General features: G+C 40.0%; 3 protein-coding genes and 4 non-coding genes across 7 annotated transcripts; 3 read left to right on the forward strand and 4 right to left on the reverse strand.

Annotated features, from left to right (window-relative positions):
- The first annotated feature begins 90 nt into the window (after positions 1-90).
- dnajc3b (DnaJ (Hsp40) homolog, subfamily C, member 3b) lies at positions 91-5,446 on the forward strand. Its single transcript, XM_068308470.1, has 12 exons — positions 91-549; positions 1,227-1,337; positions 1,490-1,614; positions 1,712-1,786; positions 1,897-2,040; positions 2,283-2,464; positions 2,592-2,711; positions 2,965-3,070; positions 3,214-3,334; positions 3,505-3,634; positions 3,716-3,864; positions 4,002-5,446. The coding sequence occupies exons 1-12, from the start codon at positions 453-455 to the stop codon at positions 4,145-4,147; spliced, it is 1,506 nt and encodes a 501-aa protein (XP_068164571.1). The 5' UTR covers positions 91-452; the 3' UTR covers positions 4,148-5,446.
- A 188-nt stretch (positions 5,447-5,634) lies between these two features.
- On the reverse strand, positions 5,635-7,177 carry naa38 (N-alpha-acetyltransferase 38, NatC auxiliary subunit). The gene is made up of 3 exons (XM_068308472.1): positions 7,102-7,177; positions 6,316-6,490; positions 5,635-6,151 (listed from the first exon to the last, which is right to left on the reverse strand). Exons 1-3 carry the CDS (start codon positions 7,138-7,140, stop codon positions 6,027-6,029), a joined length of 339 nt encoding a protein of 112 aa, XP_068164573.1. The 5' UTR covers positions 7,141-7,177; the 3' UTR covers positions 5,635-6,026.
- Positions 7,178-7,534: 357 nt separating this feature from the next.
- On the reverse strand, positions 7,535-7,607 carry trnak-cuu (transfer RNA lysine (anticodon CUU)). Its single transcript has one exon. It is a non-coding gene; the product is annotated as a tRNA-Lys (tRNA).
- A 308-nt stretch (positions 7,608-7,915) lies between these two features.
- trnan-guu (transfer RNA asparagine (anticodon GUU)) lies at positions 7,916-7,989 on the reverse strand. Its single transcript has one exon. It is a non-coding gene; the product is annotated as a tRNA-Asn (tRNA).
- A 282-nt stretch (positions 7,990-8,271) lies between these two features.
- Positions 8,272-8,345, forward strand: trnan-guu (transfer RNA asparagine (anticodon GUU)). Its single transcript has one exon. It is a non-coding gene; the product is annotated as a tRNA-Asn (tRNA).
- Positions 8,346-9,510: 1,165 nt separating this feature from the next.
- On the forward strand, positions 9,511-25,093 carry adissp (adipose secreted signaling protein). Its single transcript, XM_068308067.1, has 6 exons — positions 9,511-9,675; positions 12,001-12,104; positions 16,445-16,584; positions 20,281-20,419; positions 21,371-21,496; positions 23,168-25,093. Exons 2-6 carry the CDS (start codon positions 12,086-12,088, stop codon positions 23,266-23,268), a joined length of 525 nt encoding a protein of 174 aa, XP_068164168.1. The 5' UTR covers positions 9,511-9,675; positions 12,001-12,085; the 3' UTR covers positions 23,269-25,093.
- trnag-gcc (transfer RNA glycine (anticodon GCC)) lies at positions 22,916-22,986 on the reverse strand. Its single transcript has one exon. It is a non-coding gene; the product is annotated as a tRNA-Gly (tRNA).
- Positions 25,094-27,595: the final 2,502 nt, after the last annotated feature.

A 27,595-nucleotide genomic window follows, 5' to 3' on the forward strand; every position in this document is an offset into this window, starting at 1 on the left:
TCTGGACAAACACGGAAGTGTGAGATGTGGACCAATCAAAGGCATTTATTGCAGAAAGAGGAAAGCCAGACGTTGCCTCCGGTCTGGAAGGTTTCGTTGACTCATCAAAGGGAGTCAGCTGTTAAACTTAGCCTCACTATGTTAACTGAAGGTATTTTAGCATTGAATGTAAAACAATTAGTCCCTTCTGTGCGGAGGAGCACATTTAAATCGCCACAATTTTATCAGGAACCACTCAGCTGCCGAATTTCCACACGGACTACTGTCAGACCGGGACCGTAAATAATATACAGTCGTCGCTGTTTTTGCGTTTCGGCAGCGGTAAAACGATGATTTAGTGTTAAATATAAAAGGACAAAAAAAAAACAGCATTTCAATGAATAAAACTTTTTGTACCAGTTGACGTGTGAGCAGAGCCGCTAAGTATTTCGCTTCCAGTTTGGAAAGTGTGGATGATTTCAGTGATGGATTCGTGTCGGCCGACGGGACTCAGCGGGCTCCTGTGTTCCCTTTCCCTGCTGTGTGTCATCCTGGACATCCAGCTGGACGGTAAGGCCGGTGTTACGAAGTTAAATGACTTTTAAAATACTTGTAATACCTTAGGTTACATGTACATAGCTTGAATATTGTGTCAGCTTTCTAACCTGCTTTTGAATGCTGCCCGGATGAGGTGACACTAATGGTATCGCCACCTTTCTGACATTGACCCCATGCTAATTCACACATGTGACTAGTTTACAGACACACAAGGTCCCCAGTGTGTTGCTTAGAAACCTACTTTTGACAACAAGACATTCATTATCTCAGTTAATCTAACGTACATATGTTAACTTCTAAGGTTGCAGGTATGGAATGAAATCTACTGCGTCTTAATGCTTTTTAATTTACAGTATTTTCTGCAGTATAAGGCGCATCCAAAGCCTTTCATTTTCTCAAAAACCAACAGTTTGTCTTATAGTCCAGTGCGCCTTATAGTGTGGAGAATACTGTATGTATTACAATTATTTGTTACGTAAAATACAGATATTTTTGGATCTTTTATGAGTTCTAAACACACTTTTTAATCCTTCTGATTCACAACTTTAATATTATGATGTTTAAAATGTCAAAACCCTGATAAGACAGACCACATTAAAAGACAATGTGATCTGCGGTTATAATTTACTTGAGCTGGCTGACTCGCTGATGTATTTGCAGTGAGGCTCAAGTTTGGTTTTATGTTTCAGGCGTCTTGGGGGCAACGCATGTGGAGATCGAGCACCACTTGGAGATGGGTCGCAAACTCTTGGCTGCCGGTCAGCTTGCTGAGGCCTTGTCCCACTACCACTCGGCTGTGGGTAAGGTTACACGCAGATATGCAGACACCCAAATGCCGAGACACATTTATGTTCCCGGGCCCGACTGACATTTTCAAGCTGCGTCGTGACTCCACTAACCTCTTATTACATCTGTCCACCTAGATGAGGAGTTTCTTGTCTTGTCATTCCAGAGGGAGACTCTAAGAATTACCTGACTTTCTATAAGCGAGCTGCAGTGTTCTTGGCAATGGGAAAATCCAAATCTGCCCTGCCAGACCTAACCAAAGCTATCCAGCTTAAACCTGATTTCCTTGCTGTAAGTCCACTTTGTCACAACAAGCAAGAAAAAAATTTCCACTTGTGTTTTTTGTGATGTTTCTGTATCTTTTCTCTTTACATTCCTGCACTTTTAGGCCAGGATGCAGAGAGGGAATATCCTGTTAAAGCAAGGTAACACACAGGATGCCAGGGAGGATTTTGAAGCAGTGGTAAGTTAGTCCTAAATCGCTGCTGCTGTCCTTCCAGAAATCGGATTGAAACGCCCAGAATGATGTTTGTGGTTAAAGGAATCTCTCTTTTATCCTTTTTGCTCTCTTAGCTGCATCGCTCTCCGGAGAACGAGGAAGCTCAGGAGCAGCTGATGAAGACCAACGAGCTGGAAGAGCTGCAGGAGGAGGCCCGTGACGCCTACCACCACGGGGACTATAGTGCTACCATCAACTTCTTAGAGAGAGTCATTGAGGTGTGTGACAGCTCTGGGATGGAGTAGGGTGATAGCAGCTACGGTTTGCATTTAAAGCCCTTCCATTACATTTTCTTCAACGCTGCAATATCTTCCTAGCTTTATGGTTGGACTGTTTAACATAATATTTTAAATATCTGTCCATAAAATCTGCAGAAAGGAGGCTTGAATGCTTTTTCCTGTTGAGATGAATTATTTTGCTTGTCTCTTCACCCTCTTTTAAAAGTTTCCATCTTCTCCAGATCTCTCCCTGGGATCCAGAGTCCCGGGAGCTTCGTGCAGAATGTTACATCCGAATGGGGGATCCACAGAAGGCCATCCAGGACTTGACGCCAACCACGAGGTTACGTAATGACAACCGGGCCGCCTTCCTGAAGCTCAGCATGCTGCACTACAGCCTCGGGGAACACCACGATTCTCTCAAGTAAGGCTTTCCCTGACGCTAAAATGCTTGGATTTTCTTTTTTTAAGAGCTCCTGCTTCACCTCCTTGTTCTGCTGCGATCGACATCGACTCTTAAGTCTTCGTTCCTTCCGTCTGTTTCTGTTCAGTCACATCCGAGAGTGTCTGAGGCTGGATCAGGATGACAAAGAATGTTTCAGTCATTACAAGCAGGTGAAAAAACTCAGCAAGCAGCTGGACTCAGCAGAGGAGCTCATTAAAATGGAGAGGTGGGTGTTTCTTTGTGAATTCTACACGTTTGTTTCTTAAACCATCATCTTTGAAAAAGGATACGTGCTTTAAAATATGTCTCCATTTGAGACGGAAATGCTGATTTAGAGTTGATAAGATGAAAAGCAGCAGAATTATATGCAGTTTTGAAACATGAATGGTTTTAGAGGTTTGATGGGTCAAGATCACAACTTTCATGCAATCCCCTTGACTTGTTTTTTTTTACTGGATTTTCTCCTTAACAACAACTAGGTATGAGGAAGCTATTGATAAGTACGAGTCTGTGATGAAGACGGAGCCAAATGTCCTACACTACACCAACCTAGCCAAAGAGAGGATCTGCTACTGCCTCGTAAAGGTGAGTCAGAGATGAGGATCTTGGTCCGTTCTGCGTCGTTGTCGTTGAGCCACACATTTACTGATCAACAGGAAAACTTTTTAGGTTGTGTGACAAACAGAACTCTCTTCTGACACATTATTCATCTCTTTTAACACTTGTAGATTAAGTTGGCTCATGAGGCGATAGACGTGTGTTCGGAGGCCCACCAGAGAGACCCCCGGAATGTCAACATCCTTCGAGACCGAGCGGAGGCTTACATCTTAAACCAGGAATATGAGAAAGGTAAGAAAATGAAACAGGACTTGTGTCAAAATATATTTTATTTTGCGATTTCTTTGTGTTTAGAAAGAAAACATACCAGGACAGAGAAAATTGTTATAGTTTATTAAAGTCCAGATGCAATCGGAGCAGCAGATGTCATTCATATATTTTACAATATGTGTTTGTTTTAGCCGTGGAGGACTACCAGGAGGCGAGAGAGTTTGAGGACAACCAGGAAATAAGAGAAGGGTTGGAACGAGCGCAGAAACTGCTCAAAGTCTCCCGTAAGAGGGATTATTACAAGATCCTTGGTGTCAGCAGGTAACTGATTTGCTTAATATTTGGCAAAAAGAAGCGTACTTAATCCATCCATCTAACTCTCTTAAACGTTGTTCCCCTCAGGAATGCAAATAAGCAGGAAATCATCAAAGCATACAGGAAGTTAGCACAGCAGTGGCACCCCGACAACTTCCAGTCTGAGGCCGAGAAGAAAGACGCAGAGAAGAAGTTTATTGACATCGCTTCAGCGAAGGAGGTCCTCACCGACCCGGGTTAGTGGGCATTTATTCAGTCACACATTTTGAAAAAAAATGGCATTCATGCCAAGAGTTGGATAAAAAGATTGATGTTTACCTCAGTTTACCTTTTACCGTCTTAAATTTGTCTGTTGTCTCCAACATCTCTTCAGAAATGAGGCAGAAGTTTGACGCAGGGGAGGATCCCTTGGACCCAGAGAACCAGCAGGGTGGAGGGGGCAGAGAACAGGCCTGGCCTTTCCACTTCGATCCCTTTCAGTCCGGCGGCAGCTTCCACTTCAAGTTCCACCATAACTAGAGAGGACTCGATGGACTCGAGCGACGTCGGGACACCCGGGCGAAATCAGTCGCGGAGTCATAGACAAGTCTTCCTCAGAACTTGTGCGTTACCGTGGATACAGTTTTGTTGATTACTTGAAAGGTTGATTTTTAATACAGTGGGGGAAAAATGACCGCAAAAATACAGAAGTAAAACCGTGGCGACGGTCGGATGAACTTTTTGCTGCGGTCGGAGGAAATGAAGTCTTGACTTTTTGATCCTTTTTGAAATGAACAGGTGGTGGTTGGAAGCAGTCAGGTGGGACTTTCAGGGTGTCTGCTCTTATTACTTCTTTATTTGTGCCATTTTTGAACCTTTTATGAAGAACTCAATTTTTTTTTCACACACTCCTGCTTCGACAAAAATAGGATTGTCGATTTCTGCTCAGTTTTCTTTTGAAAAGAATTCTACATTTACTGATCTCGGCCTGTATTTTTGACCATGTCAAACCTACTCCGAACGAGACAAACAAGCTTTTGATGCATGACGGGGTTTTTTTTTTTTTTAATTAAAGGAAATTTAAATAGTGTTTTGGAAGTCCTATGGATCTCAAATCAGTGCTGCTGTGATTGTTTCAGATTCTTTTTTTATTTTGTGCAGCCGTCTCATTGGAATCTTTTGTGACTTCAAATACTTGTGCAGAAATATGCTTCCAGCTATATTAACTTGGTTAAAACTCACAATACTAACGCGGTCTTAAAGATACTTGGGAGTTGATGTCAGAAGGTGTCATTTTGTTCTCGGTCACTCATTTCAAAGAAAACGTTTGGAAACTAGCCTTACATCTGAAAAAACTCCCCCCCAACACTCCATTTGTTCTCACTCCTGAAATATTACTGGTTTCTTAAATCCTTTTAAAGACTCCTTTAATGTGTCTTCAGTGGATATCTGAGCGCCTCATTTAGAAGGAGTTTACAGAATGTATATAATTTATAAATGGTATATTCCCACTTTCAAAACTAAACCTTTAAATGCCAACTTTTGTAAATAAGACCTCAGTTTTACATGTGAGTTTAACTGTAAGTTATTATTTTGAATATTTGAATTTTGGACTCAAACTTAAGTTATTTTTTTTTTCCAGGAATGGCCGAAGGATTGTAACGTCTTTGAATCTATCCACTGCTTGATTGTGTGAACCAAATGTATCGAGCTCTTTGTATTTAAATCGATTGAGTGGGGAAGGTTTGGTTTCTGGGTTTTCTGCTTTTAGTGGCTTCAGTTTTACTGCTGCCAAACCGACTGAGCTGATATGCTCAAATTAAAGATGTTAAAAGCTCAGAGTTGTCTTAATTCTTGATGCACATATACAACAGGCAGTGAAAACAGCATAATATAAGTTAAATATGAATTGATGTTGATCTTCACTGATATTTATCTCAGACTTTTGAAATTTAAGAGGAATTAGAAATATGCTGCATTCCAATAACGCTTTAAAAAAAGCCACAGATATGAGAAACAGGCTCAAAAAGAATTCAAGAGGTACTTTTTTTTTTAAATTCCAAGACTTTTTCCTGTCAAAACCTTGATTGTAAAACCAGTTCAACGCTCATGAACATGAAGCACTTGTTACATCATATTCAACTAATACAAATGAACCCAAATAAAAGCTGAAATCAGAGTCCTTTTTTGTGACAAAATCTCAAATACAGCAATATTTTTCAAAGCTTATGAAACAGACCTTTGTGAAACAGAAATGAGAAAACCTTTCCTCAGGACACCATTTCAAGCCATGAGAAAACGGCTAAATCCACAAAGTGGACACAGGAGTCCACTATTTTATCCACAGAGGTGAAATGATCTCAGTCTAAGTCGTCCAGCTGACCCACTGAGTCTCTGAGTTCTGCATGTGGTTCAAACATCAATGGTTGGCTCCAAATCCTTGCGAGTCTTCCAAACTGTCTGCCTCAACTTCAATGGATACTATGTGGTGTCCTGGAATCATGGCCAGGCCCAGGACTCTGGGTTCCCCCTGGGAAAATGTGTCTGAAGACAAACAGGGATAAAGCAGACCATCATGAATACTGCCAAGGTTGACTGAGGTTTTTGTCACACACACAAGAAATACTCTGGTTAATAGAATGTTGCAGCATGCATGCATTTCCTATAATTTTCCAGCTTCATCCTATTCACCATGAGTTTCCACTCACCGGTGGACTTGAGGAACTCCTGAGCCGACCCGAGGATGACGTTACAGTCTCGGTCTGTGCAGAGGAAAAGTCCAACTAACGTCCGTCCATCAGTCATGCGGATCCTCATGTTCTTGTTCAGGAGTCCATCTAGTCTCAGTCTGGCTTGTGATGATGAGGAGACTTCTGACGGTTCCTGGGTTTTGACAGAAACAGAGCAGAACGATTAAAACAACATTTAATGATGAAAGAAGCTGGAAAAACTCGAAGCTGTTTGCATCTGATGAGTCTCTAATCTGGGCAACAGCAGAGGCCCGTAGATCAAATGTAGCTTTTAGCTTTTCCAGTAATTGACATAGCTAATACGAACACTGTGCCTATTAATAAGAATTTGTGCACGCATGAGAAGTCCTAGCTACTATTCAATGATTAATAATAATGGTGTTCCGATGCTATAAACAATTACTAGCAACTATGCTGGATCGGGATATTAGCAATCTATTACAGTATTTATTACCATATCTGTATCTAGGAAACAGTACTTTGACTTTGTTGGTATAAATCTAGCTCAATCTTTGACGTTCACATGTATACTGTACGAAATAATCAGTCAGTAGCCATCATTTTCATAGTTTGCATTGATGATTGATCAGTTCCATTAGCGAGCTAACTCGTTAGCAAGTACTGTATAAGTGTACACATGAACGGTGATTAAAGATCGTGAATGTTTTTATATAAATCAATTAATCCTTCTCTTTAACGCCCCATACAACGTGTAATTCTGGGAAAAAAAAGTCGAATACAAACATGAGTTGAAGGACCATTTTCTTCAATCATCGTTAGCATCCCTCCTTCCTCTCAGTTTACGTTTACTGACGGAGGAATTTTACTGACGGACCAGCCAAACCGGAAACATCCCGCCTTCCTTTTAAGGCAACAGTACACAATTCACCATAACGGACGCAGAAGCGTAATCTTCTTTTTACATTCGCTTTGATTTTTGATGTCATCTTAAATTTTTTTTGACAATTCTATCCTTTATGCTATTGTATTACTCGATGGTGCGTGGATTCATGTTATCAGAAGAACGATTTGTGTTCTTCTTATAACAGGAATCCACATTTGGGCTAATACTGCGCTGATTCAATTAGTGGAAATTGTGGTTTCAATAAATTAATCACGGTCGTCTGCCACTTTACCAATAAAACTAATTTTGACATAAAAATCGAAAAAGTTAGTTCGCCCAACGTGGGGCTCGAACCCACGACCCTGAGATTAAGAGTCTCATGCTCTACCGACTGAGCTAGCCGGGCATTGACTGTGATGGATCCAAATCTATAGTTATACCATCCACATACAGAACCGCGGAACAGTTGACATAAATTTTCTCCACAGCGTAGCCGGTCTCATCACAGATAGTGTAAAGAGCTCTGACGTCATCCAGCTAAGGTTTGTCCGGACCGTGGACGTGTTCCAGGCATGTTCATCTGGGAGGAGACCCAGATACCCACGACCCTGGAGAGATTGAGCTTCCCTGCTCAAACTGCTGCCCCTTGGTCAGGATAAACAGCTGAAAAAGAACGAACGATGATTGAAGATTATTTAAAAGAACAAAACACTTCGTCCCTGGGTGGGCTCGAACCACCAACCTTTCGGTTAACAGCCGAACGCGCTAACCGATTGCGCCACAGAGACTTGCACATTTCCCGGCCACCGTACATCAGAGTCTTGATAGTGACACACTTTCCGTATTTTCGTAACGTTTCACGTTACTCTCCCCTACTCATTCACCTGTCATACGCTCATTCACCAACTCAACAGGACGAGGAGAGCGGTTGCTATATTGAGCTGCTCGTGTTTCGAGGTGGAAACCCCAAACCAGGGTCACATTGGTGAACACACATTCACCATCCCCACAGCGTCAATATCTGTATGGTGAAATGTATATATTAGATACACCGGCTGTCCTTCATATCTGTCTCTGTGGCGCAATCGGTTAGCGCGTTCGGCTGTTAACCGAAAGGTTGGTGGTTCGAGCCCACCCAGGGACGGTGAGCTTTTGGTTTTCTATGAAAATTGTCAATAATGACTGCGTCCTCATCCCTTATTTTTTGCATTTTGGATACAAATACGTCGCAAAGGCAGATTTACTAGTCTTCACGGAATAATACAATTCCATTCAAAGAGTTACAGATAGATAGATAGATAGATAGATAGATAGATAGATAGATAGATAGATAGATAGATAGATAGATAGATAGATAGATAGATAGATAGATAGATAGATAGATAGATAGATAGATAGATAGATAGATAGATAGATAGATAGATACTTTATTAATCCCAGAGGAAATTGCACATATCCACTGCTCAGGCATTACATATGAATAAATAGTGGATAAAAAGAAACACTGACACCAAAGGACATAACACAAGACATACACTACACTAGCACACACATGTAGCATTAACAGCACACTGGTATTTAGTCCTATGTATGTTACGCTGCACACAGTTGTTTGTCAAATTTTGTGTTTTTCAATGTAGTGGATGTAGAATTGTAGAATTGTGTGTCTGTTTTTGTGAAGTAGGTCTCATTGATGATGTTTTGATGTGTACTTGTATGTTGTGGTGTAATCTGTGGATTTATCTAATGTCTAACGTCCAATATTTTACCCTTAGTATACAGTATATGGTGTGTGTGTGTGTGTGTGTGTGTGTGTGTGTGTGTGTGTGTGTGTGTGTGTGTGTGTGTGTGTGTGTGTGTGTGTGTGTGTGTGTGTGTGTGTGTGTGTGTGTGTGTGTGTGTGTGTGTGAGAGAGAGAGAGAGAGAGAGCAGAGGATATAGTGCATACGTAATTTCATTCAGGATCAATAAAATATCTATCTTTTAGAAACAAACTTTTGTACATCAGAGTAATCTATGTAATGATCACAATTGTTTTTTTATTATTGCTTGTACGCACAAACCACCACAGGATGGCGCTCTTTCCCTAAAATAGAGCGCATGTTTGTAAATTGAGCTTGTTGGGAGAACTTCTACCGCATTTCAACCAGTTTTACTTCATAACAGCGTAAAGATGAACGGTTTGTGTGTTTCGAGTCTCATCTGAAGCGTTCACTAAATTCACGTAACATAAATCTCCTTTATTTACAGCGTGCGACGAGCTACGACCAAGACCACGTGACCAAATGCGGAACTTGTCCGGGGAGAAAGTGTAGCTGAGACGGGAGGAGGAGAGAGGTCGGTGCAGGCGGAGTGTCGAGCTGCTCGTGTTTCGAGCTGGACTCACAGAACCAGGCGCTTTCACAGCGGTAAATATTATTTATTTGCGCAAGTTGGAGAACGAGTTTCACGCGTCCGGAGAGAAATAGCCGGAGGTAAGCTCAACTAACGTATTTAACAATTTTCTTTTTCTATTAACGCGTCAGGTCTTTTGGAAACTAGCACCTAGCAATATTTTGTGAGAGGTTAGCAAACGTAAATTTACAGTAATATTCGTGTTATACCAGGTGATGTTATTATTTAAAGTGACGCTAATTATGTTTGGCTACATTTTGTATTACGTATATGTAAAAACCAGCTGTTTTTACTTTGTGCTCTACAGATATTTACGTTTACAGTCATTTTAAATGCATGTTTAGAACTAAATACACATGTTTTTCTGTTAGTATTTATTGTTTTAGTTAATTTATGTCTGTCTGTAGTCATTTGAAAGTCACTCCTTCTGACAAAACCAATGAAAAGTTAAAGAAAAAACTGTGGAGAGTTCATTTATTGAATTAATGCAGATAACTGTCACTAATACAAGTAAACGTCATTCATTGAACTGAAGTTGTTATCATCCTGGTGATAGCTGTGATAGGCCACTCCCTCCTTAGATGTAAATAAAACAAACTATAAGAAACAATTCAATCAATCTATCAGTGCCAAAATATATTAATTAATATAAATATAAAGCTAAAGATGTAGCTTATGTTCGGATGGAAATTTATTATGTATATATGTATTGTGTACATATGTATTATGCTTGTTGACTGTCATCTGGATGAATATCTGCTATTTGTCACTAATCTTCTATAACTAAATCAAACAAAACTGATGAAAAGGCTTAATATGGCTACTAATTATGAGTTTGGTATCCAAATATAACACAAAATTGCACCTTTACTTACTGCTGCTAGCTCTGGTTTCAAGTGACATAAAACTGTTGTATGAGTTTATTTACTTGACATTGCATTTCTTTTAATGAGACTATTGCACATGGGATCATTGCGATGTTGATTTCACTCTCACCTGAATTTTATTCTCTTTAACAATTGTCTGGTCACAGTGACCCATTAAGCCACCCAAAACAGCAATGACATTTGATGCTGTTAAAACTGGACCTGCCTCTGATTACAAATTGCTCTCAGTGGATGTGACATTATGAGTTTTCTGCTCCATGGCGTGACTCCCCTCCCTTGTCACATCTCAACAAGCAAAGCAAAGACTCAGACGCTGCATCTTCGTTCACAGTTTTTACTGAATTGAAAGAAGGAAGTTCAAAACTTTAAGTGACTCTTGGATTTTTGCAGATTTCAGTGCTTCCTGTAAGGGTTAGTGGAGGGAAACAGTTTTATAGAAATCCACCTTCTTATTAAAGGAATGACAGAATTCAATAGGAGTCAGGTTGGATTTTTTGAACTTGAACCAAGAACGTTTATAATAAATCATCTGATTTTTTTTTATATCTCCATATCGAGGTTATTTTTATCAAGCCAATACATAATAAATATCTCTGGATACAAAACCATCATCCAACTATGTTTTGTAACATCAGGTGTCAGTTTGGTCTACATTTCTTTTTAAAAACAAGGGGTTCAGAAGATTGATTTTTAAACATGGTATATTACAAGTTTATGATGTTGGTGTTTAATGGTTAGTTTAATAGTTAATCTATTCAAAAACCCAGGTTTCTGTCCTAACTATTATAACAGCAGGTTAAATGAACCCACCAACCGAAACTTCCTGTGACTCACATGATTTAGAGCTGCAAAGATTAGTCGATTTAACGATTAGCTCTAATGAAAATTTATTGCCATCTATCAGATTTGGCTTTGTGTAGTCATTCAGATTTTTTTTGCCTTAAATTAGGAACAGCTGATTTATCATTTGTAATCATAATTGAAGAGTCTGAGCTTGTCCAACTGCTGCAGAAGATAATCTCACTGGGAAAACTGTATTTTTCTCTTTTTTGACAAAGCCAAACAGTTAAGAAATCATCAAGATAAGTGCTACAGTAATCACTACCTTTTCCAAACATGCTGTATGTTTTTTATACTGAATGCCTCCCATAGATGTGCTGATATTTCCATCTGTGTGAAGCCCACAGACAGCAGGTTCACCCCCCCAGCTAATCCTCTTAGCCTCTTTTGTTGTTTTCCTTTAACCGAAGTCTCTGCCAGGAGTTGCTGATACTCCTGGCTTGACCAGACCTGCACAGCTGTGCACTCAGCTGACATGCAGGCAAACCAGAGGTGATGCTTTAGAAAGAAAAACACCCCGGCAGGCTCACAGTGACAAACTGTTTTATTCCCGTCTCATTTCCATCCTTATCTTTCCATGCTCTTCAGTTGATCTAATCATTACCCATTGTTTTCTGTCACTTTTAAGTCTTTATAAAGCTAAATGCTGCTTCTCTGTCTCCTAACGTGTTTTTGCAGGGTTGTTCTGAGGTCAGGCGGAGGCGATGTCTAGGCTGTGACGGTGTGTGTCATTCTGTGTCTCTACTGGACAAATTCCTGTGACATGGCTGCTGCAAAGAAGAGTGAGTTTTTATTATTGCATTCATTGCTTTATAACTGCGGTGACTTTCACCCACAGATCAAGGCAAACCACAATAAGGCATTTTTCCTACGTCTTGCTTTCTGCAGAAGCTTTGGAAACAATTTCAAATTTTCGAGTCTTCTTTGAAGAGTTAAGATAAGCAGGACTTGTGTAAAATGTATACAACGCAGATTAAGTCAGTGTCAGGGTCAAGTCTGATTTTTTTATGTTGGAAAAGTCATTTGGCTTCAATCTAAATGTGAATATTCTTAATCAGCCTGGTGTGATAACATAAAGATGATCTGAATTTTAGCTCATGCTGTTTTTAAAAGCCTCTTTGTTTAATTGTTTTATCTCTGTTCCATCCACCCTGGTCATAATCCAAACTCACAATCCACAATCGTAATTCAATTATTATGATTATTTTACACATTTATATGGAGCTCAGAGGAACATTGTAGTGCACAGGCTAGATTACTTTCTATACATTAAAGCCCAGAGTTGAGCATAAATGTTGAATATGGATTCTACTGCTGCAGGTGAATTAGAAGATGTTAATCTTTGTCCTGTGTTTACAGTTTTCTTTTTTTTAATAATAGAATTAAAGTGTTGCAATAAAACCTGGTGTAGCTATATCATTATGAACCATCGATTGCTCCTATTGGCTTACCAGTTGCGTAATAAAATGTAATGGATGAAAACTCGTCTACTTGTTGTGATGAGAAAGGCTGAGGGTAAGCAAAGATAAAGGAAATGAAGTGATATAAACATACATCATTTGAATAAGCTTTCTTTTAAAATGCAGCAATTAGTCACATGGCAATGAAAAATAAATCATGCGGTTAATTAATAATCTTTTCATAATTGCTTTAAAGCCCCTTGAATGCCAGAGAAATCCAGTCATGAGGTCCGTAGAGATTTAGGTCCTCTAAAGCAGAAACGTCTAAATAAAGGCTTTGTGAGAACGGGAGCTTTGGCACAGACATGCAAATGACTCCTCATATTTGTTTTATTATTATTATCCTGAATGTGGTCCTCCACCCTGTAGATGATCATGGGAAACGCTGTCCTCAAGAATCGCTGTAGAGGCCTTTATGCTCTTGATAAGGTCGTTAACTGAAAGGTAGCACAAAGAGCACTTGACATTTTTGGGATGGACTGAAATGTCCCAGGGAGGGAATTTATTCCCCTTTTTATAGGACAGGGTGGAATGTGATTACCGCCGTATGGCAGAGTAAATAATAAATAAATAAAAGGAGAAGTTAAGCTTTTATTATGCAAGTCTTTTTTGTTCTTGTTGTTTTTAAGGATTCTATCACGCTCCGATGACGCGTTTTCACCATTAGTTATTGATTTATTATGTTAAACTAGCCGGCTTTACTGTTAAAGCTTTGCTATTTGCATGCATTTGTGTTTTATCAAATAAAAACACATCTCAGACTCAGGAGAAAAGATGCAAACAGCGATGGATTTGTGCAGTCGAACAGAAAGGGATGGCGAGCATTGAACTTAAAACTTAATTGTGTTTGTGTTTGAGTCTCGGTTGTGTTTGTTTGGGGATTAGCAGTGGAGGAGAGGTGACTCGAGTGTTTCAAAACGACAGAACAACGGCCGTGACTTTACACAGCTGACCAAATGCAGGTGAAGAAGGGATCAAATCCTGTTGCATTGAGTGGTGGCAGAAGTCAACACAAGATTGATATTAAGATTAAGATCCGGGTGATTGACTGAGAGACCTCGGACACAGGAGGCAGATGTACAGACAGATTAGCAGAGAGACAGACGTAGATGGAAATTAATCTGAATTGAGAAGCCAGTCTAGTAAGGCGTGTGTGTGAGTGTGCATATTAATGTGTACTAGCACATGCATGTGAGGTTGTAGGTCTGCTACTACTGACAGGGTCAGTGTGGTGAAGTGTGTGTGCCCTTGTTCTGGTGGAGATTACTGGACTCATCTGAGGAGCCACAGATTTCAGAGCCCGACACGGAGGCTTGACCCCGAGCTGCACGACTGTTTTCATGCTATTTATATACTGTTTGCACAAATGTTTGCATGAAACACAAATATGAAGAGTTAAAAGTCCAACTGAAGATTCAAATTATGCAATAAATCTGCCAATCGGTTATGTTTCCTGTACAAACAAGATTGTTCCCAGTTGTCTCATGAATAAATAATCACAGTGAAGACAATGGAGAGGAGAACCCAAACTGGGTCAGATGATAATACATAATTGTGTAAACACTATCTAGTCGTTTGTTTTGTAGGGAATTGGCAGTATTTTTTTTTTCACACAGCATGTGATTATGGTTTATGAAAATGCCACTGCCACCTACTGTAGCGGATGTGTAATTACACTTTATTCTAGTACAAAAATGAAAAAGTGATGCTCCAGGGGTCACACGCACCCCCAACTAATAGAGAATCACCGTGCTAACTGCTGATAGACTGGCTTATGAAAGCCTGCCATTATTAAGCTCACTGTGTGAGTGTAATTACAGTCTTGGAGCCCCATTGTGTGATCATCTCTGTTTCATGCAAAAAGCCTCTTATAGCTGCAGGAGTGGTGACCTTAAATTGAAGGTCCCGTCATGTGATTTCATGATAAACCTGCAGCTTCTTGATTCAGTCATGAGAGGAAACTTTGTGTTCTACAAATAAAAGAAGTGCTAATATTCACGGGGAAAACTTATAACTTGTGATGTTTAATAGGTTTTTTGACATTAGTCTTTTGGTTGCGACAGTTTTTGTAAGCATGTCATAATCAATTTATTTGTATGTATTAGATATACAGCAAACTCATTAAAAGTGTTCCAATGCACATGTTTTCTCTCAAATATGAGAATGAACATAGATCGGATCAGAAAACTCATTTCCAGATATTAAATATTTTGTCCTCTCCCCTGGGAGAGACTTTCTAGGATGACAAGAATAAGACATAAACTCTGCTTTAAGTCTCTTCACATCTTAGAAATCTTTACCTTTGATTTCCTGCACCTGCTTTGTATGTAGAGCTTTAGATATTAAATGGTGGTTTTCATATAACAGCATGCACGACTCATTTCCTCCCTCCATCTCAGTGGCGATCCTCCTCATATGAGCGTGATGTAACTACTGAACTCATTATTTTGGCCCAGATTGCTGATTTCTAATCTCTATTATGAGTCTGCATAAAAGTTTAATGGAACTGGACCCAAGTGGAACAAGGATAGTCTGTGCCTCAAGGACATAATTCTGCATGAATTCAGCCAAAGGAGCAGTTATAGAATTTACTGTACAGAAACAATAAATATATTGTTATATTACAATATATGGAAGCTTCGCATTCCTACATATGCAAGGGATTAATCCGGAATTAATCCATCAATGTGGACTTTAATGAAAAGGTTTAGCGTCCATATGGTGGTGTGTTAGAAGAAATGTATTATGTTTCTGTCAGGTTTGATCTTCTGGATAAAGGTTCAGGAATTATCAGATGCTGCTCTGTTAGTGTGTTTAATAAATGTAGAATATATCAGATTATTCTCTTCTTCTAAAAAATAATTTGTTTTTTAAAATGTTTTTCCTGCTGAACTTCAAACTAGCAAAAAAACCAACAAAAGCACAATTACACAACTTGTTTGAAATAAATAAAAGTGTTCAGAAGTTTGTGGGTTTGAATGTTTATTGAGAAAATTTGTCATGATAATAAAATTGTCTGTTTCCAAAGAGTCTCTTAAGGACATGATGTGAAAATTTACATAAAAGATGATTCCCAGTGGCCCCAAGAGGACGACCCCCTACTAATAGAATATATTTAGTTTTTAAAAGAACATCTAAAGCCTAAACTAAACAGAGGACATCGTCGTCTCTGTTCCCATCTCAGTGTTGTTGTTCCGTGTTTCACCCTCCTGTAAGGTCTGGGAAAGTGAGGCTCTTCAATCAAACCAAAAGCCTTAAAGCAGAAAGTCAGCAGAATAGAGAGTCATAGAGAGTTGCTGTTTTTCAAGAGGAGGGGTATTTATTTAGAGAAGTTTCCCTTCTTTCCATTTACTCTTTCAATAAAAACCTGTGCTGGAGAACAATAAATAACTGCATCGGCGTCGAAGGAGAGGAGAAACCTGAAGGGAAATAAGGTTTTGAGCTCATAAGCCTCAACCTATTTAACTCTTTTATTGTGACGCTGACGTCCCAATGAAGGTGGTGACACACGGCGCTCTGAAATTAATGAATTTCTGATTTGAGAATAATTGCTGTTGTGATCTCTGTGGTTCTCAAACCTCAGATTGTGGACACTCGGTCACTTCTGTGGACACTTCTGACCTCCAGTGACCCCCCTCTTTGTCTCTCACTCTCTCTCTCAGGTTGTGCCAAGACGGGGGGTGTGCGTTTCTCAGACGAACCCTCTGCCGCTGGAGCAGCATCGCATGTCCACTTTGACGAAAAGCTGCATGACTCCGTTGTCATGGTTACTCCAGAGGACGATGGCAACTTCATGGTTAAGGTGTGGGAACCCTTTGCCTGACATTCAGTTGCTCTCCTTGAGTCTTGAGGATTAAGTTTATTTATTCTTTTCTCTTTTGATTGTTTTTGCTGAACAAATCCCAAGTTTACATGTCATGAGCACAGAAGAACCCTGCTGTTCTATTTATTAGATTTAATAGATATAATATTAGGAGATAACTATTTGATCTGTTGGCACGATCGCCTCGATTTCCTCCATCATCGATAGGCTTTAATCTGCAAAACATGCAGGAGATATTAAAGTTTTTTCCTCCTCGCAGTTAATCCCTGCCGTCAGCTCTTAAACGTTAGAGATGCTCAAAGTCAGATCCATCTGTGAAGGTGAATTATCCCACCTGTACCGACTACATTAACATCCAAGCTGCTAACTGTGATGCTAATGCAGAGTTGTGCAGGTTAAACGTGCTACTTGTGATTTCCAAATTAGAACACAGTTCCTTTATTTCTAGGAAAGAGCTGTTTTTGTTTTTTTGCAGCACTTAAATCGTAGCTTATCCTAGCAGCACTTTGTAATGAGTCCGATTTGGATTAGTATTGTTCTAAAGTGCTCAATTCTCCATGGCACCATTAATAGACGTGAAAATATCAGATGAGAAATCTTTGAAAAGAAGATCTTTGTCTGTTTTTGAAGGTTCTGTATTTCAATTAAATTCAATTCAATTAATTAAATTTCAATTGTTGCCTGGAGAGATTTTAATGTTGAGAAATTTTATGAATAGTCCCCAAAAGATAAATTCCATATTGTTAAGTCCCTAACTTTTCACCTACCCAATTTATTTTATGGTAGAAAATAGAATCTTATGGTCACCAAAGGATGCATCGATGTCATGTCACCCTGAGGGTCACGTTTATGATTTTTAACACTATTTTTACAGCCGTTGGACTGGTTGCCATGGAGCTGTGACCTCTTACGATGCTTGTCCGGGTTTGTTTCAGTCGTGACACAACAGTTAACTTCCTTTCTACTTCTAATCGTTTCAGGCTTTCACACACAAAGCCAACTTCATTTCAGAGAGAATAATTACGGTACATTACACCATGACCCGCTGCTGCTGACAGAGAAAGGAGAGCAAAGATAAATCCGCTTTTAAATCCCAAACGTTTAATGAAGCCCTACTTCTTCCTTCCACCGGAGCCTCTCAGGTCTCATTCTGCTCGCCTCTATCGTTTCAGCGCCATCCTCTGCAACGCCCCGACACGTTCAACTCCTGCAACAAAGTTATTGTCAAAACAGAGCAACGACATTTGCTTTAACGTCATTGCTCATGTAGAAAATTAGCTTATTATTCGATGTGAACTCATTGTTTGAGTCATCCGCTGAACTAAAACCCTTCCTGTAAGGCTAAATATGTTAGCATGATAATATACTAAATGGAGATTGTAGTTAAATAATTGGACATCATTAGGAGGGTTGATATTACCTGGATTCTGTCTTTATTTTAATTGTTTTTTTCTAATGAAATTGGTGTTTGCAGATGAATGATGGCTTTTCAGATGACCCCTGCTTACTCTGATTTAACGGTTAAAGGTCAGGCACACAGTCAAAAGACCGACTGACTGACTGAGGGGATTCGTCTGGATTCTTTTCTCTTCCAGTTATCGGTACATAACATCGAGTACAACTCAAGTAGCTCCTGAATTCTGAGGCTCTTTAAAAGATTTCCTGCCTGCAGGTAGAAAATGTCTTAGAATCATTCGTATCAATAGAGAACCATTAGACAACGACTTCTTCGAATAACGCTGTCACTGAATGGGCTTGACCTTCTCGCTTAAGTTGATAAATTCAAAGACCCAGACATCGATTTGTTCTTCGCTGCCAGCCCTTCTTCCTCCGCTGTTTCTAAGCTGCATCAAAACCCCCCGAAGGAAAGTTTGTTCACTCCGACTGTAACTAAGCCTCTTCAAGCTCAGAAGCCAATTCACGGCCAAATCAATTAGCTTAAAAGCAACGTGTGTGTGTGTGTGTGTGTGTGTGTGCTGCAGTGTCTCAGCTCCTCTCTAGACTGGTACAAACTACCGTCAGCCCGTCATCGTAGCTCAACGTGGAGCCAAGGGGCGGTGGCGTTTCTATGGTAATGCCTTGGTAAAGGGGGGGTGATCCTCACAGACAGTCCAAAGATGATGAAGTGGGAGTGTGTGGGATAATAATGGTATGTGTAACAGCTGCACGAGTGTGTGATGGTTATTCGTGCAGTAGGCGGTTTCAGACAGACGCAGTGATATTCTACAGACACACACGGGACAGCCTAAGTGTTTCTGGTCAGTGAGTTCACACACACATTAACTGTGACCTTAATGAATGGACGCAGTCGGGGGTGGGGGGGGTGTCAATGGCTGCTGGGGTGAGCTGGTGCAGTAAACAGGATGTAGTTTGTTTAGGATGAGATGGAGACATCTTTAAAGTCGTCGTCAGCTCGCATCTCATCAGAGAATCTCCAGCCTCTCGTGACAAAAGAGTGTTTTCTGTTATTAAATACTGCATCAATTATCCTGAAACATAAAGTTCATGAAATGTTTGGTATTCGCTTTGAAGTTGAAGAAAGAATCGAATAAGAATCGAGAGGAATGTCTTCTGTCGTCCAGGTGTGTCCGGCTGACGTCGTCGCTCCGCGGCGTGAGCTGGAAATGTTTTAAATCGCTCAGGTTTATCACTTTTACTCGTTCACAGCTTCTTAATTTCCGAACGCTGCAGTATGAAATTCAAGCTAAATGAATTTTTCCGTTACGGCTCTCTGGACGTGCGTGGGACGGCGCTCACAGAGCGATTATTGTTCCTCCGTGCGGCGCGTTTTCCCTGCCTTCCCGCCGCTCGCCACCTCCACAGCTTGACGGCGGAGTCGTGGGGCTGAAGCCGCCGTTTGCAGCTCGAGCCGCGACGCCCCCCCAGGCTTTATCTGTCCTCACCTGCACCTCCCTACGCTCTCCTGTTCAATCTCACTCTCTCTTTTACCTGCCCCCCCCTCCTTGACTCTCCTGCTATTCCCTCGTGGCTTTTTTTTCTCTGCCTCCTCATCATTTTTTCTTCTGTCTCTCTGTTGTTTTTCCACTCAGAGGTCTATCTTTATATTTGAATTCTATATGAATTCTAAAGTTTGTTTTTTGCGGTATGCATTTTTTTACGCGTCCAGTAAATAATAATGTCAGAAAATACAAAAAAATCCTTTTTTAAAGTTGATATAAACCAATAAACCGAGTTGATAACTTCCTCGAATGACCTTTCTGGTTGAACTGTGGAGCTCAATGCCTTCAAACCGACGCGAGAATGAAAATACGATCTCGAATTAACACAAAATCTGCTCTTCCATAATAAATCTGGATGATTTATTATGTAAGATCGTGACTTGAATGAGAATTTTTTTGCTTTTATTTCTCATCAGGTTGAAATTGCAAATCTGACAGAGGAGTGGAGGATTGAGTTCATAGAAAAGCAACTGAAGATTTCAATTAGAGAATTCCCTCAAGGAAAACTTATCCCTTGTGAGAATGACTTATCCATCACAGCCGTAAATAAATACGTAATTGGACGAAGAAACGCGACGCAAAACTGGAGCCGATTTGTTTCTGTGTAAATCTTTTTCATTATTCCCTCTCTGCTTCTGTTCCGGTCAGATTAGCCTAAAGTTTTCTCTGCAGCTTGACTTCTATCCCTCTAAATGTCGTTCCCTTCCTCCTGCAGGTGGGCTTCCTGAAGACGCAGCACCGATATGAAATCGTGTTCACCTTGCCCGAGGTCCCAGCTTTGGGGAGGGATGTGTGTCCGGCGCCGGTGCCCAGCCCACACCTTCGGATCACCGATATAGCAGCAGCACCCGAGGGTAAGAGATGAGAAAAACAGGACGTGTGCACGGGGGGGTGGGAGGGGGGCGTCTCTGAAAAGAGTTCATCGTCCAACAAACAAGGAACCCAGGATGGAGATTTTTCTCGTAGATCAGCATCAGTTTCCATCCTCTAGGCAGAGGATTCAGAAGGATGTCTGTGTTTTATCATCCAGTTAGCCGCTTAATCTGCGTATCCTGTACTCTGATTACTTTTACATCTAATTGTTTTGACACTGAGAAGCTGATAAACCAAAAATGACTCCTGCTGCTGTCCAAGAATAGAGAACTGGGGAAAGTTCATTGAGCGCAGATCCGGGAATGTTTTTATGACTTCCTTTTAAAATTGCGAGATAAAGATGTTTCTCAACTTTTGTGGTTCTAATTACGCAAAAACTCCTGATCGGATCAGGCTCCGCCCCTTTAATCATGACCAAAAAATGGACAGAGAGACACCTCCCAGTTAGAAACCGACTCGGCGCTCTGGCTGACTGTCTGTTAGCTCCACTAAATTTCTAAGATGCCACGTCTGCAGTGATTGATGTTCTTAAATGTTCTGTTTAGATTGTTTTCTTTTACTGGACTCAGATACTGCATTGATTTACTGATTTACTGTCGGCTCTACTCTGTTGTTTCATGGTCCATCAGCTTTTGGGAGTTAAACTTTGAACTTTGAATCCTCTCTACTCTCCGGCCTCTCCAGATAAAAAACATTCATTATACAGCATTATTGTCACAGCTTCATGTGGCGTTTTGATCTACTGTCCCTGAGCTGTTGATGTATTGATGGCTGTTTAATTGTTCTGCCTGTCATCATCGATGCATTAAAAACACGGCTTCACGCAGAGAAACAAAGACAGAGGGTGTTTGTGTGTGTGTGTGTTTGTGTTTGGCAGCCACAGAGGAAATCCTATCTCTCCTCATTGTGTGCCACCCCCCTGTTTTTTCCAGGAGGTTTGAAGGTGACATGTGAGTACATGGCCCAGCAGGAGGGGGTCCTGTGTGAGGAGGTGCTGCTGCTGAGCGAAACCAACGAGGACGTCTGCGTCAGGGTCAGAGTTCACGCCAGAGTCATGGGTGAGGTTACTTAGGCAATATTAGTGCAAATCATCCAGTCTCTGCCTGGGTGTGCAGTTCACATTACAACAGGCTGTCGCCTCCAGCTGACCTGTTTGGTGTCATAAATCTGCTCACCGTCACCGTCCACCGTCCTTTTTTCAGTTTGCCTGATAAACGCTGACTGGAAATTCACAATAAAGGCTGAATATTATGTAAATCTGGATCTGATTTGAAAGGTTTTTCATCATCAAAAACAAAATGCTCCACCAGAAAACATGAAAATTATCCCAGACTGGTTTTCTTCTGATTAGGCCTTTTTTTTAAATGCCTGCAACAGGTACTTGATTTGATTTGATTTGATTGGATCACTATGAGAATTGCAAGCCCCAAATATTTTTCTCCATTCAGCCAATTTAGAAATGATGTTTATGCTTTCAAAATATTGATTTCACTGATAAAACATTTAACAACACTTTTCAATATTTCGTTTTTACTTGATTAATTTGCATCTTACAGGTTTAACGTTGAGTTATTCCTTGCATGCTGCTGCCACCCGGTGATCATGACTGGAATAGCACAAGGTTATCACCATCTATTCAAAATGTTTGCCATAAGATTTTACATTTAAAAAAATAAAATATTATTTTACACTCTTTGGAACCGTGCAGCTTTTCAAGCTACACACTTATTTTTCAGATATAGCTGGAGTATTAATTTATTGTCAAAGATTCCTGAGGCAGACAAGTGCCAGTGATGTATTTTAATTTCTTCCACTTAAATCGGTATCAGTGTGAATAATTGGAAGCTGGCATTTGCGTCAGCAGATGGAGAATTGGGTTAAGGGGACATATGTGTGTTTCCATTTGTGCGCGGGTAAATATAGCACAAGTCGTGTGTGTTTTTATATATCCACACGGGTGTGTGTTGGAGAATTAACGGTGCATTTATTTTACCCACAGCGTGGCCTTAACATCTGTCCAGATCTACATGTGTAATTGAGGCCTGGATGATGATCAGATCAGACTAAGCTCCACATCTGCTCATGCTATCACTTGTAGCTGCACGGCTGTGTGTAGATCAGTCCCTGAATGAGTAAAGTAGTGTTAACACTACTGCTGGATGATCTGGTGGCCAACGGCGTTTACATTCAAAAAACTCACAGATAAAATTCACACGTTACTGAGTTCTTTTAAAAAAATACTCGCTATTATTTTGCGCTTGTTGAATAAATTAATGTAATTAGCGGGTCGGCCAGTCACGTGACTGATGCTTTTCGGCGCAGTGATTAAGGGGAAGCAGAGATGGTTTGTTGGAGGTTGAGGCGTTGATTCCTTTAAATACAAACGGATCACGTGGAGAATTATTGATAAAATGACTGAGAAGTAAAATAATAATTTTAAAAAACAACAACAACAACCGAACAGTCAAAAGTGTCGTTGCATTGGCCGGGAATCGAACCCGGGCCTCCCGCGTGGCAGGCGAGAATTCTACCACTGAACCACCAATGCTTATGAGCGGACATGCGTCTAGTCAGTCTGGTAGTGAACGTCTACCGGGTGTCAGCGACACTGACGGTGAATGCCGTCACTGAGTAAACGAATCAATCTGTATTTGATACACCGATAATTAAAACTGCAGATTACAGTCGGTTAAATTATTTAACTTGTGTTTGTCTTCTCCACGCCACAGATCGTCACCACGGCACGCCGATGCTGCTGGAGGGAGTCCGCTGCGTGGGCGTGGAGCTGGAGTACGACTCGGAGCAGAGCGACTGGCAAGGATTTGATTGAGCATGAAAAACGAGTTCAAAAACACACAACAGCCGTTTCAACCCACGTCACGACTTCAATGTCAGCTGGTGGATCCATGACGTCAGCGGCGGCCGGGACACTTGATCGGTTCCTTTCCACTCTCGTCTCGTCTTGTAATCTCCTTATTGGACCTCTAGGGGGCAGCAGTGATCTGTGAATTTGTGACACCCAGACGCCTTTTCCTAATGTGCAAACTTAAAAAAAAAATGCATCCAGCGTTAGTCTACTGTCGTGGGATCACATTAAGGCTCTTAATCAATTAAGAGCCTTAAAATTATCCCACAAAAATTAAAACACATCCGTAGAGTTCAAGAGATAGAGGATGAAGTGATTATCGGCACTGGACATGTAATATCAACATCCAACCACAGGGTGGCGCTTTAGTCCACTCCATTTGACGCTCTTGCGGTCAGAGGCCGTCTTTGGACGATCAAAAAAATGTTTCATGACTTTTGGAAATAGTGATTAATTTTCCTAAACCTCTCTCGACAATTGTTACCAAAATTTTGAAGTTGTTTATCAGAAAATCCCAAAGTCTGCTGGAAGACCTGTGAAAAGCTGCTGCAGCCAGAATATTTTAAAGAATGTATTTCTTCAGGAAAAAGTAGATAAAGTCTCTTAGCATGTATTCAGGTCTGCTCTCCTCTGATGATCTCCCACTTGTGTCAAATAGTGCATCTACAAACAAATGCTTTGTCCTCTACTGAGACACATACAGCAAAACTAGTGTCACAGAATTAAAAATAAGATCACAGCCAGATTAACAGACACACTACAACCAGTTTCTAATAATTTAAGATGTTATTCATTCTGAAACAAACAATTTCTGTTTCCAGTCTTGGAAATATAACGATTTTCCACATTTTTCTCAATTCTCTCTTCAGATCCAATAATTTTTTTATTTTTTTTTAACTTTTGGTCCAGCAAAACAAGACAATTGAATATGTCATATTTAAACCGTGGGTAACTTGCATGACTAATTTTCAATATTTTCTGTACAAATTGTTTATCTTCTAATCCAGAAAGTAATTATTAGACTGTTAATGGAAATAATCTTGCATGAAAGTGTTTGTGTGGTTTTATCTCTATATAAGATGGTGGAGAAAAGGAGTTCAGGAAGGTTTTTGTTCTTTTATTTTACTTCTTGAAGCCTTCAGAACATATGTGTGACGTAAGTGCCTTCCGTTACGCCTTCCTGCTTCCCATTCAACTTGAACCCAGTGTCGTTTCTGTCTACATTGTGGAATAAAACACACACATTCCACTGTGGAACATCCGTAAAAATCCTGTGTAACATCTGCTGCTTGTCATTATTCCAGTTCTGTATCCCACAGGTGTATCTGACTGCAGTCCCATCGCTCTCACAGATCGCATGGAGCCGACAGGCATCAACACCTAGAAATTAATCGCCTGTCAGCTCCACTCAATTTGCATTTGTACATCCAGAACTAGTGCCATGACCCGGCTGCACCGTCGTCCCTCCATCATCCTCCAAAACCGTGACACATCGTCTGTGTGAACTGCTTTATAACATGACTGAATAAATCAGCCTTAAAAGAAATGATTCCCTTCATAGTCGACCACACACTGCTGTTGTCGTGCAGATGAAATGGGTTTATTTGATGTTTGCTTGTGTGAAATATATATATATATATAGGTCAGAGTTTGTTTCTTCTAGTATAAAATAAAGTTTCTCATTAGGTTATTTTTACAAGAATGTAGCAGCTTGTTTGTTGAGCTCTGTTCCCTGTGTGTGATTTCTATTTTTAATCTGAAAAATGAATAAAAATGTGTGCATATTTGAGTTTATGTGCTTATTGTGGTTTATTCTATAGGGCATTCATGTACTGTGTTTTATCTGTATACATTAAACATACATGAAACACTCTTGAACCTAATGATGCATTCAGAGACTGGAATCAACCCAGAGCTGTGAGAATAAATCTGTTTTTAATATTCAACAAGTGGATTGAAGACTCCCAACAATTAATCTGAACCTGCTGTTCAGTTTATGTTCCTGGGGAAGAACTGATGGATGGATTAAAGAACTTCAACAAAAAAGAATCCTGAATCAATCTAATTGAAAAAGGTGTTGAAATCTATTTTTATTATCCATTTATTTATCCAGTTAAAATCTATTGATTCATGAAAGTTTCTATACTTTTAAAGCCCAATTTACATTTAAAAAAACACTTTTTTGCATTTTACTCACTAATCAAAAGGAAGTAAAAACTCATTTTAAGTATTTATTAATCCAGAAGTGTTTCTGAAGTGTTATGAAAAAGTCGACTTTAGTAAGAAAATGCTTTAACTACATTTCCGAAGACGAATATTGTGATCACAAAACAAAAACTCAGCCTGGAAGTGACAAATAAATACTGGAAACAAACAGATTATAAGAAGAAAACAAACTGCAGCGTTTTAAAACACTGAAGACAAGTTTTTTTAAAAATGCCATTAAAATACAATTCTGGAGTTTTGTAACAAATATTAGTAAAATTGAATTTACATATAAATATGAATTACATTTTACATTTGAAGTTGATGACGCAAACAGCGATCCGCGGGATACTTCAGGTCCTGTAGTTTGAGTCGGACATTAAAGTACTGCCGCAAGGAACACGCGGAATTGCAGTAACTTTATTTCTGACACAAGATTAACTTTTAAAGTTTATAAACAAGTTTTTATTGAGTCTGATATGGAGCTGGGGAAGGCCCCGTTTGTAAGACATGTGGAAGAGGTATTTTTTATTTTTATCGTTTCTCTTTTCTCTGTGTTAACAGCTTTTATTTCTCTGCGTGTGTATTTCGCTCAGAAGAACAACTTATAAAATCGATTTAAACTTTTTAGTGAAAGAAAACCTTTTAGTTCATTTTAAATAGACATAACAATTGTTTCATGGTATTCGTTGCAGCAGTGATGGCGGTATTGATCGTTGTGAAAGAACATCTAAATTATTTACTTGCTGGTTACGTTTTATTCTGACCGTCACGTTGAAGAATATATTTATAATGTTCACTTAAAGATGTTAAAAATGACTATTGTCAGTTTGTTTTTCCGTGCTTATAAAATATATTTTGTGTTGCTTTAAATTGTCTAATTACATATGATTTAAATACTTAATATATAAATTATCTTTCTTTTTATAAGTGAACTCATTCATTTTAAAGTTCCATGTTTGTTTTTGTCTTATTAGCCTCTTTATGGTCATTTTTATTACACTCAGATGAGATCGAGTTTCCTACAAGTAATGATTCGTTTTATTGTGGAGTCAATCAGGTTTATTCTAACTTCTAACTCGACTTCAGCCACTGACACTTTTTTTTTCAAGACGCGGGATTCCATCTGATGATGAAGATAAACTCCTGTCCGTCCCTCCTCCTCCTCCTCCTCCTCCTCCTCCTCCTCCTCCTCCTCCTCCTCCTCCTCCTCCTCTTCTCTTCAAAGTATGGAAGGATGTCCTTCAACACCTCCCAAGTAAATAAATAAGTAACTGAACAAACAAAAATTCTAGATTTGCTGCCTGTCTGAACATCATAAAACAGGCAGCAACTGCGTTAAAACTGACAGCCTGGTTGTTGTTTTTTGCAGAGCGCGTCGTTTGTTTTTAAAAAAAAACCCCTGAATCCAGTTTTAAATCTCTGCGTAAAATCACTTCCATCCAAGCGGCCAAATGTTTGTCATTCCTGCACAGCTTTGCGTGGATCTTGTGCGGGACGTGTGAACTCTGAGTGGCCCGGTGCCCTCCTATTGACCTCTGGGATTACAGTAATCTCTGTTGATTGATCTGATTGATCAGATTCATCTCCACGAGGCCGCAATCCAGCCGCACACGGGAGTGGAGTGGGGTGGGGCAGTCGGTGCGCGTTGCAAATAAACATTTGCCCCGCGGCCTGTGGGCATTTAGAAGCGCGGGGAGGAGACGTGGGCTTTTATTTGTGGCTACAGGCATCAGTGTCAACAACACTGCGCCTCGATCTGCACTGATGTGGAGCAAACATGTGATTCAAGTTGAGTGGGTTTGAAATAATTATCTATCTATCTATCTATCTATCTATCTATCTATCTATCTATCTATCTATCTATCTATCTATCTATCTATCTATCTATCTATCTATCTATCTATCTATCTATCTATCTATCTATCTATCTTTAATCTGATTCAAATCAATATTTCTTTGTTTCAGAAACAGTTCTGTGTGATAAAAATCTGATTTTTGGAGTGTTTTAGTTGCATCAGTCAAGGAAGATACCACCCCTGTGCGTGCGTGTGTGTGTGTGTGTGTGTGTGTGTGTGTGTGTGTG

The sequence above is a fragment of the Antennarius striatus genome, chromosome 23 (genome assembly GCF_040054535.1).
Source record: "Antennarius striatus isolate MH-2024 chromosome 23, ASM4005453v1, whole genome shotgun sequence".
NCBI classification, from domain to species: domain Eukaryota; kingdom Metazoa; phylum Chordata; class Actinopteri; order Lophiiformes; family Antennariidae; genus Antennarius; species Antennarius striatus.

Bases quoted from the DNA above. Each gene is read 5' to 3' on its own strand.
- dnajc3b (XM_068308470.1), top strand. From the start codon at position 453: ATGATTTCAGTGATGGATTCGTGTCGGCCGACGGGACTCAGCGGGCTC. The intron at 550-1,226 runs GTAAGGCCGGTG...TTTATGTTTCAG, and splicing joins CCTGGACATCCAGCTGGACG to GCGTCTTGGGGGCAACGCAT. The intron at 2,041-2,282 runs GTGTGTGACAGC...CATCTTCTCCAG, and splicing joins TCTTAGAGAGAGTCATTGAG to ATCTCTCCCTGGGATCCAGA.
- naa38 (XM_068308472.1), bottom strand. From the start codon at position 7,140: ATGCTAACGATGATTGAAGAAAATGGTCCTTCAACTCAT. The intron at 6,491-7,101 runs GTTTGTATTCGA...GTCAAAACCCAG, and splicing joins AAAATGGTCCTTCAACTCAT to GAACCGTCAGAAGTCTCCTC. The intron at 6,152-6,315 runs GTGAGTGGAAAC...GTTTGTCTTCAG, and splicing joins GGAGTTCCTCAAGTCCACCG to ACACATTTTCCCAGGGGGAA.
- adissp (XM_068308067.1), top strand. The intron at 16,585-20,280 runs GTGTGGGAACCC...TTCCTCCTGCAG, and splicing joins ATGGCAACTTCATGGTTAAG to GTGGGCTTCCTGAAGACGCA. The intron at 21,497-23,167 runs GTGAGGTTACTT...TCCACGCCACAG, and splicing joins AGTTCACGCCAGAGTCATGG to ATCGTCACCACGGCACGCCG.